This window comes from Falco biarmicus, chromosome 3 (genome assembly GCF_023638135.1).
Source record: "Falco biarmicus isolate bFalBia1 chromosome 3, bFalBia1.pri, whole genome shotgun sequence".
NCBI lineage: Eukaryota > Metazoa > Chordata > Aves > Falconiformes > Falconidae > Falco > Falco biarmicus.
This window is the reverse complement of record NC_079290.1, coordinates 115,894,382-115,913,019: the sequence shown is the minus strand read 5'-3', so window position 1 is coordinate 115,913,019 and position 18,638 is coordinate 115,894,382. Positions and strand designations below refer to the sequence as shown.

At 56.7% G+C, this 18,638-nt stretch overlaps 1 protein-coding gene across 3 annotated transcripts in view; it reads right to left on the bottom strand.

The window, feature by feature from the left end:
• RUNX3 (RUNX family transcription factor 3) overlaps nt 1-18,638 on the bottom strand; it is a 60,469-nt gene that overhangs the window by 32,384 nt on the left and 9,447 nt on the right. Inside the window, exons 2-4 of one of the 3 annotated variants that reach the window (XM_056332637.1) lie at nt 8,085-8,329; nt 6,926-7,082; nt 2,078-2,182 (exon numbers count right to left, since the gene is read on the bottom strand). In XM_056332637.1, coding sequence (XP_056188612.1) covers nt 2,078-2,182; nt 6,926-7,082; nt 8,085-8,329 — 507 coding nt within the window. Of the gene's footprint in view, nt 1-2,077; nt 2,183-6,925; nt 7,083-8,084; nt 9,699-18,638 lie in introns of those variants that run through there. The other 2 variants (XM_056332636.1, XM_056332635.1) reach the window with 2 other exon arrangements.

Genomic DNA, 18,638 nt, shown 5'->3' with positions numbered 1-18,638 from the left:
GGGGGAAGAGATCAACCTTTGGTGTCCACACAAGCTAAGGGCATAAGCAGCAACTAACCACCACACAGTCCTCCTCAAGGTGCCTACAACCCCAGCACAAACATTTTGAGGTCCACAAATCAGAGAAAAAAAAAAAAAAAAAGAAAAAGAAAGCAGTAAACTGCTGACCTTGCAGGCCAGGACGGCATCCCAGGGAGGGCATCCCTCAGGCACACCGAGGCAGAGCCAGGGCAAGCTGCTCCATCCTCCAGTTTTGCTTAATTATGCCAAACAGAGGCATGGCCCCAACCCAAAGAGCACAGGGCGAGCATGCCCACGGCTCAGCCCCCCAGCTCCCCGTCTGGCTGGGAAGCCGTCGCCTCTGTATCAGAAAATGTAAATGAAAGATCGGGAGCGATCAGCCGAGCTGTTGAAATTCAGGAGGAGCAGGTATGATTCAGCAGGGGTTTGGCGAGCACTGGCTATTGGTGAAGTCAGAGCAAACCAAACGCTCAGAGTAGCGACTATCTTACCTTGTATTATTATTTATGTATTCCTGATTATTATTATTATTAGAAAGGCGATCTGATGCAGCAGATAAAGGGCTGAGCCAAGAGTCAGGAGACCTGGTTTCTATTCCTGACCTGGGAGAGTTGTGAAACTCCCTGCCCAACCCTTCCCTGCTTTCCCCTCCCAGCCCCAGGCTGAGCCCATTCCTGGTGGCTGCAGCACCCACCACGACCCACGTTTGCTTGTTGCCACAGCCCCACAACAGGGACCTGCCTTGTGTTTCTGGCTTAAAAGAAAAACCAACAGCACAGCATCGCCTGGATTCCAGCTTTGCAAATCCAGCCCGGCGGCTCGACAGGCTCCCGTAAAGCTTTTCACGCTCCAAAATAAAAATCAAGGGGGAAGAAAAATCCAACAAACCCTGAAGCAAATAAAACTCCCTCACCGAGGTAACAGCCTCCACCTGGCCTGACATCAAGGGGCACCGATGGCCCAACGACAGCATCAACAGAAAATATTTTCTAAAGCATATTTAGAAGGATCAAACAGTTTCCCTTCAATTTGGGCACTGACAGCTTTACACGCAAAGGGAACAAACTCTGCTTTATAGTCCCCAGGGTGGTGCTGAGTGAGCAGGAAGGCAAAGTGGGAGCAAGAAGCTGGAGACTGAGGCCCTGGGGACAAGGCCCCACCACACAGGAGGTTCCACAGAGCAAATCCTACTCGTGGCAAAAGGAAAACTCCCCCACTGATGCCACCGGAGCCTTTCCTTGCACTCCTTGGATCACGGGCGATGCCAAGGTGAGCTCCAACCAGCCCGATGCCAAAAACCAACCCAGCGAGGGCGATTCACAGCCACCTTCACCAAGAGCCACCCTCAACCAGGAGGCACCGTCCTGCACCCAGGAGCACCTACTCGATCAAAACAGAAAGACATTTCTGCGGTTGACTCGTCTCTTTGGTTTTCTCAAGCAGCGCAGCCCCCGGCCGCGGGCACTGCCGGTCAGAGCCTTTGACAACCCAAAAACGAAACCACCGCTAACCAAAAGGGGAAGGTGCTCTCCTGGGCCCGTGCGGACAGACAGGCAAATACAAGCACAGGACGAAGGAAACCTGCAAACATTTTTAGCTTAAGAATCAGCAAACCAGCCTCCAAAGCCAGGCACAGCACCTCTGGCTTTGCATCCTCGCCAGCGATGCCCTGCACGCCACCAGGTGCAAGCTCTTTGTATTTTTGCTGTTGAAGCCTGAAGCGTTTTCCCTACATCCCACATCCCACCCGTTTATAGCGGACTGGACCTATAAAACCATCCCTCCACGATGGGATACGGAGTGCAACAAGAGCAGGCAGCAGGCAGGGACCCACGCCGTGCTCTGCCATGCATAGAAAATAAAAGGAGCCAAGTCACACGGGCTCTCTCGGCCACGCCAATGCCAGCTCGTTAGCCCTGCACGCTGCAAACGATGCCTGCCCTGCCTGGCTTTGCCTGGCTGCAGGGGCATCCTGCATCCTTTGGCCACAGAGAGCTCAGCCCCCCACACGCCCCCTTCGCTGCTCAGCGGCTGCCAAATAAAACACATCACTTACTTCGTGGCTCCCGGGGTCCGTCTACGGTCACTTTAATGGCTCGGTGATAGGTAGCGACTTGGGTGGGGTTGGTGAAGACGGTGATCGTCAGGGTAAAGCTTTTTCCTAAGGAGGGCGAAGCGGGGAAAAAAATAAAAACACACATCAACGAGAGAAATGAGGGTATTCATGTGGGTTCAGCCCTTGTGGGAGAGAAAGGCTCCTGCTGGAGCAAGCTCAGACACAAATATCCACATCCACCGAACTCCAACACACACATCATTTAATTTTATGAGACATTATTGCCGAGACACAAAGCTCGGCCGGCTCCCGCTGGGGTTCAGCTGGCTGCAGCAGAGACAGGCTTGGACCCAGTTCAGAGCGGGAGCCAAGACCTTCCTGGATGGAAAAGTCACTTGTGTCCCCAGTCCCCCCTGCCCTGTCCCCATATCGACCCCTCCACCCACAGCAGCTTCCTGGTGCTTTCCCGGATGCTTCCCCTTTTCCCATGGGAATCCGACACACAATGCTGGATGCGGGACCCCCTCTGCAGGGGACTGATTTGGGTCCTGGCACCCATGGGATGGTCCTGCAGGAGCAAGCTGGTGAGATGGCATTGGTCTGCAGGTGATGGGTGCTGGCATCCGCAGGGGAATCCTGGTGGCTTTGGTCCTGTGGCTGCACCCACCCCGGGGACGTTTGGTGGGGAGCTGCGCCGCGGTCACATGGGCACCCACAACCCATGTATGGGGGCCAGAAATTGGAAACAACAAAACCAGAATAGAGCCAGCCAGCTTTGGCCACCAAAGTGGCCACCAGAGAGGTGGTCCCGCTGGCTGCGGGGACCATACCCTGCTCCCAGCCCTGACGAGAGAGCAGGAACCCACTGCTGGGAAAGAGTTCAGATGCCATCACGGGGGCTTTTGGAGATGCTTTTGAAGCACCGAGCTTGTAATCTTTTTTTTTTTTTAAATAAAAAAAAAATAAGAAAAAATGGTAGAGCAGCTAAAGGCTCTTGGGAGCCCAGTTTTGCAAGAACACAACAGTGACCCCTTGCCTCAGCAGAACAAGTTTCCACCCGCAGCCCGAACACAGTTTTGGCACTGGAGGGTGTTATCACACCTGCACCCTGGTACCACCCTGCTCTCCTCTCCCAGCACCCACCCCGACCCCAAACCCATTCACCTCCTGCGGCCTCAGCACCCCCACCCCAGACCCTCTGCCCTCTCCTTGCCCATCATCGGCTGCCATCGCCTGCTCGATGCCTCTGCTCTCCCGCAGCCTCCAAGGTTCAGGAATCCCTTGGTAAAGGTAAAGGGTAAAGGGGGAAGGTTGCAAACGCCAGGGAGCAAACCACTCTAACCAGCCCCCCAAGAGCAACCACTGTGGGATTTCAAAGGTATCGAGTATTTCAGAGGTATAAACCCCAGAAGGAATACGGCTGGAAATGCCCGTGCAATAGCCCTCAACTCCTCCAGCCTTTATTTCACAAATATATGCAGGAAGAAACCACCTCCTTTCCCTTTTCCCTAAAGGGATTAGGGGTTTTCAGATCCTGACCATCACCTATCTACAGAGTTGGACCTGAGAATACCCATAGCAAAACAAAATCGTATTTATACAGCTAGAAGGAAAAAAAGAATACACATAAAAATGAAATTATCTCCGCTGGAGAACATCCTGCAATTATCCCAGGTGGGAGAGTCGTGGGGAAGGGAGCAAAACAGCAAAAATCTGGCTTTAAAGGAGAGAGCAAGCATCAATCCCTCCCTAGCCTCAGCATTTAAACCAGGACTAAACAGCGCACAAACCTTCAGCTCATTTTTCTGCACAAAAAGGACTTTTCCTTTTTTAACCTTCCCAAATACAATTTTAATCCCCACTGTCACGCTGACAACCTGCACGGAAGAGCCGTGCTGCCACAGCCTGCGGAGCACGAAGGCTCCCAGGCGCCTGCACGGCCACATAAAACCCAACCAACACGAAGTATTTGTTGGCAAAACGTTTGCAGAACCAGAGCACAGGGATGAGGATTATTAGGAGCAATTATTTAGGAAATTCCGCGGGAGGAGAGGCAAGGGAAGGAGCCCCTTTGCATGCGAGGGAGCAGGCAGCGTGCAGGCAAGCCCAGCGTGAGACACAGAACACGGAGCCCAGCAGCTCTGTGCCCGGCTCCCCTACTTGCTGCTGCATCTGATTTTTTTTTTTCTTTTTTTAAATAATTTTTTCATCCTCCACGTGAAATAATTTCCCTGCATTTCTGTTCCCCACCCCTGCACGCTGCAGACAGGAATCCCTCTCCAGGGAGGACAGCCGCTCCGTGGAGCCAGCCAGGCCGTTTCTGTGTCTCTGAACAGCTCTCAAAAAAATCCTCCCACGAATCGAAAATGACAATTATTACTTAGCATCATTTTTACTCATTTCCCGCCTTCTCGGGAAGCTGGGCTGAAGTTACTCATTCCCACCCTGCCCCGGCCGCAGTTCGCTGGCTGCGTGGGGCTGGATCCCAGCTCCTGGGTGGGTTTAGGAGGACGCGCGACTCTGGGGGATGCTCCGGGGGGGTGGTGGTGGGGGAGTGTGTGAGGTTATTCCAGCTGGGAGAGCAGGTGGTGGGGTGCAGCAGCATCACAGCACCCCGCTGGCCTTGGCTTTCATTTTACACAGTACAATGAGCAGAAAAGGGGGGTTAATTTTTTTTTTTTTTTTTTTTTTTTGTGAAGCCAGGGGGAAACTGGTCCTTCTTCCCTCCCTTTGTCTTCCACATGGAGATGGTAATTTTAGGGGTGGGGGGTAGGGCGTAAGGACTTGTTCTTCCCAGCTCACAGTGCCGGGGAACAATCCCAGACACGTTACTACTAAAAAATACCCAAATCTGAACTATTTCAAGTCCTGTTTTCAAAACGAGAGCCTCTCTGCTTCCAATTTTCCAGGGCTCCTGCAGCTCAGGCACACGTACGGGCTGCTCACGGCGGGCAGACCGCATGTGTTTACAGATGCACACGTCCACACATCGGATTTACACAAACATTTCTACGCAGACACACAGAGCTCTGCTCCACCAAAACATTTTGCAACGAAGCCACATTTCTGCCAGAATAAATTCAACCAGCACCAGGCTTTCAGAGATTAAACCAAACAGGGGAAAGCAAGTGTGACACCCAGAATAAAAATTCAATAAAAACGATTTTTCACACTAAATCGGTTTGAAAGAGCCCGTTCTGGGCCAGCACGGCCGTACGCGGGGAGCTAAGCACACGCTTCACGCTGCGAGAAAACCCCACTGCGCCGCCTTCACGCCAGCCCCAGGGAGCCCTGACAAGGTTATGCCTTCGCAAATATTACACAGCCTCATTCCACAAGAATATGTATATAGAGATATAAAAAAAAAATATTCAACTCAGCACTTGAGTTACGCTCCCCACGCCAAAGCCTGTTAGCGGCAGCGGAGGTTTTCCACTGCTGTAATGAGTATTTGCCCGGACTCTGCCGGAGGAAGGAGACTCTTCACCCAAGTGCTTTCCAAAACTGTAAACTACTGTTAATTCAGAGCTTGGGAATGCAAAGGAATTAAGTTAATAATGAATTCAAGAATCAAGCTGAGATTGGGTTGCATTCAGTTTGGAAATTTGTGTAAGGAGGATGAAAAAAAAAAAAAAAACCCAACCCAACACACACACACAGAAAGAAAAGAGTCTAAGAGAATAATTGATTACAGAAATGAAAGCTTAATTCATAAAAGAAAAACATTTTCCATCCATCAACCTGCAACCAGTTAAGTGCAGAGTTTTAAAGAAACTGCAACATGGAGAAGGAGCCAACAGGAAAAAGGAAATGTATGAAAGAATGTAAACTATTCAAGTTTCATAAAGAGGAACAAGTAAACAGTTATTACATGCAAATAATTCCTAACATCACTGCTTTTAATTAATGCAGAGAAGTCAAAATATATCTGACATTGTGCGTGTATGTTCGAAGCCGTTGAGAAAATGCTGCCACATGGTCACTGAAATACAGTATTCTTATTTTGGTTTAAATGAACAATTAAGTGCTTCGAGCTGCAGCGTTTATAAGGCTGATGAAACGCTGAAATTCTATCGATACTCATTGAAATTCAGGTCTGCGAGGGACCAGTCAGGAGGGAAGGGCACCCCGACACCCATTGGCGTTCAGCATTTTGGGGATTTATTTCCCTCTCCCCCGATGGCACAGCCCGACCCCCTTGACGGTTTGTTTTGAAAAACCCAGCAGTGTGACCCGTTCAAAGCTGGATGACAGAGCCAACCTCTACAGCCCCAAAGCTCCGTTTCTGTCCCACTTCTCCATGCAACAAGCGTGGAGAAAACGAGTGAAACTGCCCTGCGCCCGCATCTCCCGACCGACCGAGCCTCTCCGCACCCTGCCCACGGCATGCCCCTCATGCCAAGCACCAGGCTATTATTTTACTTGAAAAATAGTGAAAATCAAATTTTAAAAAATTAGAAAACAATCAAAACCCACCGAGCTGCCCAGGTGGGTTATTGCCCGTGAGCACATTCACCTGCGGAGGGGACACACCGAGCACACACCGCCTCCTTTTATCTCGCTGAGGAGAGAAATTCGGCAGAATTTGAGTTTGGGCTGCCTCGCCCCACCGCCGAGGCTTTATTAATAAGGGGGTTTTAAGTTTTTTTTCCCCCGCACCACGGCAGCAGACGAAGCGCCGCTCCCGCATCCCTCCCGCATCCCGCGCGGTTCCTCCCTACACAAGCCCAATCCGCAACAACGAAACCACCAGCCGTTAAAATAAAACAAAACAAAACTCAATATTGGTTTTCTTTTCCAAAAAGGCAAATAATAAAAAAAAGCAACCATTTCCTGGCCGGTACCTACCCCTGCCGCTTCTCCCAACAAATCTGAGGTCGTTAAATCTTGCTACTTGGTTTTTCATCACGGCGGAGGCGTTGCGGAGCTCTGCCGAGTAATTTTCATCGTTCCCTGCCATCACCGTGACCACGGTCCCATCGGGCACATCTCCGAGGGCTACGACCTAGGGCAGGACGAAAGGATTTTAGGCTAAAATTAACTGCGGGCAGAACTAACCTGCCCTACGGTGTGCGTGTCTCCCCCCCAGCCCCGTCTAAATCCTTCCCCTCAAAAACCAAAGCAAAACCAAAAGCAAGCCGAACCCCCGAGGAAGGCTGAAAACTCGGAGGGGAACGGGGAAAATGAGTTAAAAAAGGGGTTAAAGGGAGAGAGGGGCTTCCGCGGGGGAGGGCGGGGGGGTCAGGCCGCGTTCGGCCCCGCTGGGGGTGTTTGTGCTTTTATTTTTGTTTGATTTTTTGGGGAAAAAGCGCTGCCAAGCGCGGAGCTGCGCGCCCAGCCCGGCCGCGGCGGGGAGCGCGGAACCCGCGGGTGAGGGGGTGGGAAAGCCCTCACCCCCCACCCCCACCCCGGGGAGCAGCCCCGAGCCCCCGGCACCAGGACCCGGTGGGCAACCCCCACCTCCGCAGCCCTGCCGGGCTTCCCGGGCCCCCGCTGCCGGCCTGCCCGGCTCCCCCCACCGCTGGGTTTCGGCTTCGCTCCCCCCAGCCCCGCTGCCCCCAGCCCAGCCCCGGCAGCGCCCGGCCCGGGGGCGCCCCGTCGGGTCACGCCGTCCCGCGGGAGCGGAGCCGGGGAGCCCGGGCAGCGCAGCCCGGTGCCGACGCTTCAGCTCTTCGCTTTCTTTTTTTTTGCAGATTAGATCTGCCTTCCCTGCCTCTCTCCCTCTCCCAGAAAGGTAATTAACCTCCACTCTCATTAAACTTCAAAGTTGCCTGAGAGCTCCTAACTGTACGGAATATCTAAGATGCTGTGACCGCGGGGCAATGCGGAGACGATTAAAAATAATAAACCGAGCTCCCTTGAAGGTGATGTCAGGAGCGAGCTGAAGCGAAAGGGGTGGAGGGAAAGAGGCGAGTGGGTCGGGGCAGAGGGCAAGCACAGAGCCGGTCCCTGCGAGCCACCGGGGCCACCCGCCCGGCAGCAACTCGCCCCGGAGCTCCCGGCTTACCTTGAAGGCGACGGGCAGAGTCTTGTTGCACCTCCAGTGGGACGGCAGCACCGAGCACAAGAAGTTGGGGCTGTCGGTGCGCACCAGCTCGCCGGCGTGGTCGGCCAGTACATCCACGACGGAGCGGACCTCGGGGCGGGCCCGGGCTCCCGGGGCGGGCGCCCCCAGCGCCCCGCTGTTCTCGCCCATCTTACCGCAGGGGAAGGCCGTGGAGGGGGGTGTGAAGCGCCTGCTGGTGCTCGGGTCTACGGGAATACGCATCACAACGGCGGGCGTCAGGGAGCCGCCGCGGCCGGGGGGGACGAGGAGGGACCCGGCGGGGCCCGGTGCCCACCGCTCGGCAGCGGCGCGGCTCGGTGGGGGGGCGCGGCGGGGGCAGCGGCGGCCGGGCCCCGCGCTGCCTCGCTCCGTCCCGGCAGATCGCCGTCCTCGGCGGGGCGGCTCGGGGAAAGCGGGGCGGGGTGTCCGCTCCCGCCCGGCTCCGGGCTTCGCTCCCGGTGGTTTCGCTGCGGTCCCGTCCGCCCCGCCCGGGGAAAGGCGGCGCGGAGCCCCGGCAGAGCCACGTCGCGGCCGGGCGCCCTCGGCTGCTAGCGGGTCCCCTCCTCCGGGCGGCCCCGAAACCAGCTCCCAAGTGTCAGCCGCGCCGCCCGGTACCGTATTTACTGCCGGCCCCGGGGGGGCGGGCCGCGCCCTGACGGACGGGGCGCCGCGCCAATGGAGGGGCCGCGGGGGGCCTTCTCCCCGCCCACCACCCTGCTCCTGAGGGGCGAAGGGGCGGGGAAATGCGGGGAGGGGCGTGGTCTCCTCGAAAAGGGCGTGACCAAAGGGACCCACGCCCTCCCCCTGAGCTGGACCGGCGGGGCGGGCGCACGTCGGGGCCCCGGTGGCTTCTAGCCGCCGCCGCCGCCGGAGGGCTGTGGGGCGCGATGGGGCCGGTTTGGGGCCGAGGCCGAGAGCGGCCGGGGATGCAGCGCGGCCCCCACCGCCTCCCCGCCGCGGAGCGCTCCCGCTGCCGCCTCCCGCGGGGGCTCGACCGTGGCGGGACGGAGCGTGGGGGGAGCGGGGGCCGTTGGGGCAGGCGCTGGGGACCATCGGCACACGCGTGCCCGACGGAGGGGGAGGGGGGGCGGCAGGCCCCACGGCCTGCGCTGAAAACCGCTGCTCCCCAGCTTGCCCCCCCCTAAAAAAACCCCAACCGTCTCCATCCCCGGCCGTCCCGGGGCGCCCGCAGCGCCCAGCGCCTCCGGCAGCTCCACCGGGGCTGCGGCTGCGGGCAGGGCCGGCGGCCTCGGCCGGAATCGTTGGCGAGAAAATTCGTGGCGAAGCCACCGGTTCTGCGGGAAGAGAACGAAAGCGGCGGTTCGCTCCGCTCCGCGGCTGCCCGCGGAGCCCCGGCCGCGGCACCGCCGAACCAAGGGGCGGGCGGGGGCAGAATCGGGGGGGCGAGGCGGGGGCAGAGCCGGGGGGGGCCCGCTGCCCGGTTGCTCCCGGCGGGGCTGAGCTCCGCCCGCCCCTGCCGTTCAGCGACCGGGACGGCCCCGTCTGAGCGGAGCCGGCCGGGCTGCAGCGTTCCCGGCTGCGCGGTGTGAAACGCAGTTTTCCTTAAGACAAGCAAAAAAACCCCAAAACCCTAAAACCAAACCCCAAACCCCAAAACCCCAACAGCAAAAATATCCCCCTTTTTCCTGAATTCCCTCCACAAACTAATGAAGCATTTTCCTCCGCAAGCCGCAGTGCCCGGAGGGGCCAGCCCGGCCCGTGCTCCGCGTCCCGCTGCTCGCCAGACCCCGAAAAAACTCGGTTTTGTTAAAAAAAAAAAAAAAAAAGGTAGATATCTCTATATATTATTATTATTTTTACCCAAGAGGAGGGGAGATTCTCTGGCTGCGCCCCCCCCGGGACAGCAGCCGGGCCCCCGCGGAGCCGCGCCGGGCGAGGCGGCTCCGTCGAGCCGGTGCCGGGGGCAGCGCCGCGCGCAGGCGGCCCCGAGGGGGCGGGGGCCGCGGCCGCCAGCCCCGCACGTCGGGCGGCCCCCGCGGTTACCGGCGCTGGATCCTGCCCTTTTTAGGTGAAAGCGGCCACGGGTTTGGTTCTATTTTTCGCCCCCCTTTCAGCAGCGGGACGGGGGCACACAAAACCCAGAGCCTCGGGCGGGGAGAACCGACCCATGGTCCCACGGCGGGTTTTGCCGCCGGTTCGGCACGTCCCCATCCCGGTGTGTCCCCCCACCCCGCGCCGGTGTCCCCCTCCCCCCGAGGGAGGGGACGGGGAGCAGCACCGCACATGCGCGGCGAGGGTGTAGTGCGGCGGCGCAGCCGCTAGTTGGCGCCAGGGGTCCGCGACGGGGCGGCCCGGGCGCTGCTGATCCCCCCACGGGCTCAGCTGAGCCCCCCACGGGCGCTGCTGACCCCCCAACAGGCACTGCTGACCCCCCCACGGGCTCTGCTGGGCCCCTCACGGGCGCTTCTGACCCCCCCACGGGCTCTGCTGACCCCTCCACGGGCGCTACTGCCCCCCACAAACTACTACCCCCCCCCCCCCCCCCGCCGGCCTCTGAACCGACCGCCCTTGCCCCAGCTGCACCCCTGGGCAGCCCCAGGGGTGTCACCCACTCCTCCTCCCCCCCCCCCCCCCCCTTCAGAGATGCAGCCCTGGGGTGGTACAGGGTGGGGGGACGATGCTGGCTGCCCACCCTGTCCTGCAAGCATCCATGGGGTGGTTTCAGGCTCGGTCCCAGCAGCGCAGCTGTCTCCCTGCAGTATGATGGCTGCTTCCAGGTTTAAATTCCCTCCTTCTCCTGCTTCGGTGGCTTTGTCCATTCCATGTCCACTCACAGCCCTGCTGTCTAAAATCTCTCTAACCCATTTTTTATACTGGGAGCAACCTGTTGGAAAGGGCCCCTCATTACATCGCCTCGGGGTCCTCGAAGCAACATAGCACTCCCTGCCAAAGTACCCTGGCTGAGGATGCGCCTGCATCCCCAAGTACCCACGCAATCCCAGGTGCGCAGGGTACCGCATCCCGCTCTATCCAAAAGCCGCCCTCTCCAGCACCCTCTGGCCTCCCACCCCTGCTGCTTCTTGACTTCAGGGTGCTGGGATGCAGACTTACCCCCATAACCCGCTGCACAGCCCCCTGCTTCCCTGTCGTGTCGGTGCAAAGCCAGTTGCCAGCTGGCAGCGATATAAAACAAGACGCCAACCACACCGAGCAGTGGCGAACTGGGCTTCCCCCAGCCCCAAACTGGGTGGTGACCCCCAGAGGTGCAGAGCTTGCTTCTGCAAGGAGGGGTTGAGGTGAGCAAAGCTACCCCAGAGCCACGGGCACTCATCCTGCTGTGCCCTCACGGGAATTAGCTTTCCTTTGGATCATCCTTTCCAGCAGAGCCGGAGTCAGAGACTCGGGCAGGGGGCAAACGTCACACCGCTCTGGTCCTCCACAAACTACGAGACATCGACACATGGGGATTATTCCTCCGCTACCCTCCCTGTGCTCCAGGGGAGGTTAATAAGAGGATAAGACCCAGGATTTGTATGGGCCTCTTTGCAAATACTTAAAAGCTACTGTTCGCATTGCGGGGAGGTCAGCGGCTCTTTAAATCATTACTCACTGGGACTGCTTCCCTTACAGGCTCCTCTGGAGTTTTTAATTCATTTGAGCTGCTCTTTAGCAGCAGAGCCACTCGTTTCGACGGCAAGGAAGTGAGCGCAGAGGCTTAGAGGAAGCTTTCTATTAAAAATTCATCGCAAACCCTGCCTCAGAGCTCTCAGGAGCACAGCGCTCAGTAGGGCCATGCGGGTGTCTGGATCTGTTTTGTAGCGAAGGGAAGGGGATCTGAGAGCAGCACGCAGGGAGGGAGCGTGCTAGTCATTCATAAATCAAACAACAGATGCTGGGTCCAATGGGGTGCACCATGGTGACAATTTTTAACCCCTGATCGTCGCCGCTAAAACGGGCTCCCATGGGGCAATTATGGGCACTGCAGGCAGAGGTTCCTGCGGGAGGAAGCTGTGGGGCTCAAGGGAAGAAATAAGGGGAAATGGGGGAGGGGGGGAGAAAAGGCAGTGGCTGCCCCAGACATAAATCAGGGGAAGCCTGGGCTCGGGCGAGCCACCAGCAGCGGGAGCAGCCTGTTGACGACTCCAGCAGGGCTGCACCGGGCTCTGCTCAGCACTGCTGGCCCCGGGGTTGGGTGATGCCCGTGGTGGGGGAACCCATCCCAGCACCCGCTCCCAAGGCCAGGGCTGCAGCATGACATCAAATCCTGAGCCGGGACATCCATTAACCCCACGGGAGCTGCGGCTGCCAGGTTCCACCTTGCTGTCTGCCTACGCAGCCCCAGCATCCAGGATCCTTGCTTGAGGCAGCAAGAGGAGGAGGAGAAGCAAGACTTTAGCAAGAGTTTCAGATCCTGGCATGAAATGCTGTCACCGGGGAAGATCAATGTTAGATTCCCACCTGGTTGCCCGGGGCCGAGTTTCATTCAGCTTTGTTTGAATGACTAGAAAAGGCCATCGCAGGAGAAGTGCCCGTTGACTCTTCTTACAGCTTTGGGGCTTGCCTGTCCTTCCAGTTCTCCCCATTTTATACCAGTGTACTTTATTACCAGCCCTCATTTCCATCAGCGTCCCCAGTGGGACACTCCACGTGTGTTGCACCTGCACCCACATCCTTGGCCACGCAGGGACTGGAGCAGTGAGCCCCAGGCACAGGCGCTGGAGTGGACCAGGAGCAATGCTGCTGCTCTGGGGGGATTTATCCTCCCTCCCACAGTGTGCCCAGGGAGCTGGGACCCACACTGTCCTGGCACCAGCCTTTGGCTGGCACCCTGCGCTCTGGGTGCAGAGCAAATACTCGAGCGTGTGCGGCACCGACGGGATGAGACGGCGTTTTCACAAGCTGCAAAGTGACTTAGGAGCACGAGTGCAATTGACGTGAATCCTGCGGTTCTGAGGTCACCAAAGTGCCATTCTTCATTGTTCAGGACGGCGATTCTCCTCTCCCCACACCGGCCCAACAATGAGGAGCATGCTCAGGGCTCACATCCTCTGTGCTATTGATAGCATGGACGAGCTTTTTGGAGCGTGGGTCCCATCTGCCACTTCCACTCCTTTTTAAAAGATCCTAATGACTGTCAGATCCTTTTAGTTCTTAATTAATTTCAGAGTTCAACTGCAAATAGGAAACAAGGCAGCTTTTGCCCTTACGCATATGAATATTACTGTTCCATTTAATGTGGTTACTGGTGGAATGCTGTTATTCATTCCTGCCTGCAATAAAAGCCACATGTTTTTAAAACTTTGCACTTGAAAAAACTTTTAGGAAAGAAATCAAGTATGTTTTGTATGCATGGCATGAGATAAAAACTAGTCATAAATATTCAAAGAACAGTTAGAGCTTTATGCTTGATTTAAACAAGTGAACAGAGAAGTACGACGGTTGGAGTAAGTGGAGAATGAAAGCCCAATGCTCCTTTAAGAATGTGCTTATGCAGAGAAAAGGAACTATTCATGCAAAGGTTATGGAGCACCTAAGGACATCCCATCTCCTCCAAAAATGCCCAAAGGTGGATAGAACAACTGGAAACATTGGGCTTTGTTCAGAGCTGTTCAAGTTCATGGGAGTTTTTCTCTCTTCGGGGGTTTCGGAGGGGTTTTAAGGGGGCACGACACCTCCTGCCAGACCCTACGGGCAATGAGGACTCTTCTTGCATCAAGACATCTCCAGCGTGTCCGTTCCCTATGCTGGAAAGCAGATGGTTGAAGTCATGGTGAGCATTTTGTGGGGCTCCTGGGACCCCTGGACAGCCCCTTCCCCAGAGCCCCTGGAGCCCAGCCCAGCCAAAACCAGGAGGGAAGGGACCGAGCACCGGGGCCAGCGGTCGCAGCCATCCCAGGGCGGTGCCCAGCCTTTCAAAACCCAAAACGCGACAGGGGGAGAAATAAAAAAAATTCCAAAGGAAAGAAAAAGGGGAAACGTCTGGATGGTGGAAAGAGGAACCGAAAGGCACATGACGACGAGAAAAGTACAACGGGGTGGATGCAGGAAAACACGATATAATTTCTAATTGCAAGGAGAGACGTTCACAGGAGTTGCTGTCACGGAAGGGGTTCTGAGCAGAGCGCAGAGAGCCAGGGCACAGGGAAATCCTCCTGCACGTGCTGAGCAAAGCACTCTTGCGACACGAAAGAGGCTGCAGAAAGCCGTTTCTTGCCTCGGAAAATCGCTGTGCGTTCACTAAACTGCCCCATCGCTTGTCCCCATCGCCAGTGGGGTGGGAAAACTGGCCTCCCGTCCCCGTGCAGTGGCTGAACATCCAATGGTGTTTCCCTAAGAGCATTTTTCAATGCTGTTCCCTACAGCCTGGCCCAAAATGTTGGGGTGATGGTGGGTATCAAAGGGGTGCTCAGCGCTCCCTGAGGTTTGCAGGACAGCAGGGAGCCTGCAGGGACTCTGGGGAAGGGTCTTGCATCCACACACAGAAACAGCGGCTGGGGTACGTGCTCGAGCCCTGACGGGGTGAAGCGAGGCTGCACCAGGCACCGGCTGCCAACGGGTCCCTTTGGGGATGTCAGACATGACGAGAGAAAGCAAAGCTGGGGAACCCCTCACGTTCCCACACGTCCACCTGCCGCCCTGCGAAGGGCACCCAGCTGTGAGCAGATCTCAGCCGAAGGTGTAGCTGCTTCAGGGCTGCAGTGTCAGCAAATTCCTCTTGGATGTGGGGACAGAAACGGGGCAGGAGGGGGTGGCAGCTGCCTGCGACCACCGCTGGCATCAGACAGGGAACTTGTTTCCTTTTGGGGTCAGGTCTGATAGAGCATCTTAGGGTCACGTCTCAGCAAAAAGCAGCTTTACAGGCAAGTGCGAACACACCGTAGCTGTTTAACTTCCCTGTTGGCCATCAGCACTGCAAAGAGAACCAGCCTGGTCACCCTGAGGGCACCCCACTGATTCCAGACCACACCGGACACCCCTTTAACCAGGCAGACCACAGATGTGCTTTCTGCAGTAGCCTCGTGCATCGTTTGCATCTTGCTCCGGACAGGATGACGGGGTCGTGCCGCCTCACGCTGACCGGCCACAGGGCAGCGGAGGTGCCTCGTGGCAGCTTTGCTGAATTTCCCAAACCCTCCCTGGAATGCCTTCTTGCTGGAGGTGGAGAGTTTCCCCCCAAACCTCAGCCTGTGACACCTTGCTGGGAGAGCTGCTGGCATGCCTGTGGTGGCTCTTGGTGACACCAGGGCATCTCCTCCCCACCTGCCTCAGCCCCAACACTCTCCCCATCTTCCCCCCAAGGTGGTCACCCCATTTCTTTTCCCTGGGATGGGTTGAGCCCTGACAGTGGCAAAGCCGGTGGGTTGGGAGGAACGCAGATCACAGCAGGTGACTTATAAATGCGCCGTTTATAAACGTGCCTAATCCAGCAGCTTCCATCTGCACGAGGGTTTTCCCCACCTGTCTGCAGGCAGATGAGCTTTGCAGAGTGGTGCCAGCACAGGGTGGCTGCTAGTTGTTCTCCAGCAAAAGAGTGGTTTGGAAAAGCCCCACAAAACTGCTATTTAAAGGGAGGGGTCAGACATGAGAAGAATGGGACCGACTGGAGCAAGGGAGTGCGATGGAGCTGCGGGGTCTGCACCAAGCGGCATCGCATACAGCTGGAGAAACGCAAACAGGAGTGCCAGGACTGCACCTCCAAATTTACAAATTGTCCTTCAGGTCTGCACCATTTCTTCCAGGTTCACCTGCTTTTTGCAATTATTCAATACTTTCACATCTATGAATAACTCTGGGTGATGCTGTTTCGCAGCAGGGCTGCCGTTGGGCTGCTTTGACCAGCTGGGCTCTGAGTTGCGTTCCTTCTGCTCCCTCCTCAGACTATTTTCTCCAGTGAAAACATTTTCTTTCATGAAGACTCTCATCGATGTGAATTTGCCTGACACCCCCCACTAACAAGTCTGGCGGTTGTAGAGTTGCTCCAGAAAACAAGCCCCCAAGAGGGTTCAGCCTGCAAATTCACCCGGCATTTACGCATCCCTCTAGGCACAGAACAAATCCTCGACTCGGAGGAATTAGTCAGAGGCCAAAAACGACGCAGAAGGTACTTTTCTGGTTTCTGGCGATGAACTCAGACAAATCAAACGCAACATTATTTAGGGACTGCTGTTAAATCACTGCTCCTCATCCATCTCCAGCAGCCTGGAATGGGAACTGCGCCTGCTTGCCTCCATCAACCCTCCAGCCCTGCGCTCACTGAGCTCATTTTTTGTCTTTTTTTTTTTTTTTTTTCAGAAGATTCTTATAAAAGTTCATATGCGAGCAGGAGGTGCTTGTTGCCTGGGTCAGCTGGCTGACACCACCAGCAGGCTCCTCGCCCCAGCCCAGACAGCAGCCCATGAAGCTGGAGCAGTTTGACAGCAGGTTGGGGCTGGAGACGATAGAAATGGAGAACTTGCCCAGACAAAACGGTAGCGGCTTTCAGCCTCGCAGGAGCAGCCAGCTCTGTGCGGAGAGAGGGGATCTTATCTGCAAAACACAGCCTCAGCCATGTCCTGGGCTCTAAGCCACTCTGTGCCTGCCTGACCCTCCGAAACTGGTGGGTTTGGAGGATGTTTTTCTGTTTTCTCCTCCCACCAAGCAGCAGCCCCCCGCTGGCAGAAGGGTGGGCTCTGGGAGAAGGAAGTGGGGCAAGCGAGACGTCTGGGTTCAAGCTGCAGCTCTGCCTCTGCCTTCCCCAAGGACCCCGGCCACGCTGCGGCAAGTGCTTTGGGTCCCCCATCTGCCCCCCACCAGCCGTGGCAAACCCCCCGCACCAGGCCCTGCCACACAACGTGGTCCCAGCACCGTGTGTGCATCCCAGCTCCAGCAGTGAGGAGCCCCTGCTTTCAACCAGCCCCACAAGACGTGACGATAGCCCGAGGAAAGCCCTGTGAGCCCCGGCAGGCTGGCGCTCGCATCCTCGGTATCTCAAAATCCAATGGGGACGAGCCCATCCTGCTGTAGCCGGCACTCCCTGCGTCCGTTGCCGTCGGTGGGATTCAGGTGGGGTGGATCTTGGCAGGATTGGGGTCTTCTCATCTCCCAGCAGCGAGGGTCGGCTTTGCTCACCCGCCGAACCACAGGAGAGGGACCCCAGAGGTGGTTGGGGGCGGGAGGTGGGATGTCTCCGGTGAAAGTTTGGGGAGATAAGCTGTGAATTCCCCAACTCAGGAGCATATTCCCATGCCCCTGCTCTTGTTGGATGTGTTAAGGGTATTTCATCTCCTCCAGCACAGGGTGGGATGGTCAGACCGCCTGCCCGAGCAATGGTTTCTGCAGTGTGTTGGGTTAGTGCCTGCTGGCTGTCAAGGTAGAAAGAGGTTTGAAATGACTAAAAGGTGCCACCTTCAGGGCTTGGCTAGTCTACCTCCTACACCAAAGCCTGTGTTGACTTTCCAGGTGGGACAGGAGGAATCCCAGCACTGCCAGTCCCATTTAACCCCCCCCCTGCAAGGGGTGTTCTGCTCCTGGTGCAGCCAGGATGGAGGTGCTGGCAGCTGGCATCACAGGTGACCTGCTTGTCCCACCACGGACCCAGGGCTCTGACTTTGTGGGTCCCAATCCCTCCCACCATCACAGATACAACTTTTTTTGTGGGCTCCTTTCATCACCGTTAACCAACCCCATTTGTCTTCCACCTGGCCAGATCCGACCACAGCATGTAGAGCCACATTTCTCAGGGCTAACACCCCTATCAAGGCTAGCAGCCCCTCTGGCATGGGCTAGTTGGGCAAAACAAGCCCAGAGGCTGGCTGGAGAGGAGAGGAAAACCCCAGGAAGGCCAGAGCTTCTCCCAGACCAGGGATCATCACTGGCAAAAGCTCTCACAGGAGAGGGAGCAGATGAGGACACTGCTGGAAGCCGTGTGCTCTACAAGGTTGCTGCACATGAGGGACATTTATGGTCTTCCCATAAAAACCTAACCCCCTTCTAATAAACATGACCAGCATTTTTATATGTTGCTAATATCTTATGTTTAAATAATATCCTATGCTGCTGTCTCGGAGTAAAGGAAGAACTGCAGTGCCACAGCAGGAATGAGCCCCTGCAAAGGACAGAACAGCGTCGGTGGTGCTGGCTAGCACAGTTTGGGCTCGAAAGAGTTAACCAAAGCAGGGCCTGATCCGGAGCTCTGTCTTTTGCATCTGCTTTCCCACCGACCTCCATTTGAGGGAGGAAGGTGCTGGGCAGAGTTACAGGACGGAGGACTCAGGACCCAACACCCAGCCCCAGCTCCCAGCAGCACCCTGATGCCCACCGAGGTCCCACCAGTACCCGCTCCACCAGGTGACAGCTCCGTCACCCCCGCCCAGGCTCAGCCCTTCCTGCAACAGACCAAAAGTCCCCAAATGGACAAGAGCAAGCGAGCGGGGATGGGGTTCAGCAGCCCTTGGTCTTGCTGGTGACCTCAGGGCTGCCACGCTTGCTGCAAGCAGAGCTAAGGAAGCCATGGAAGCTCTGTGCCCAGCTCGAGGCGTAAAAGCAAACACATGACACTAGTAAGGAGGAAATTTG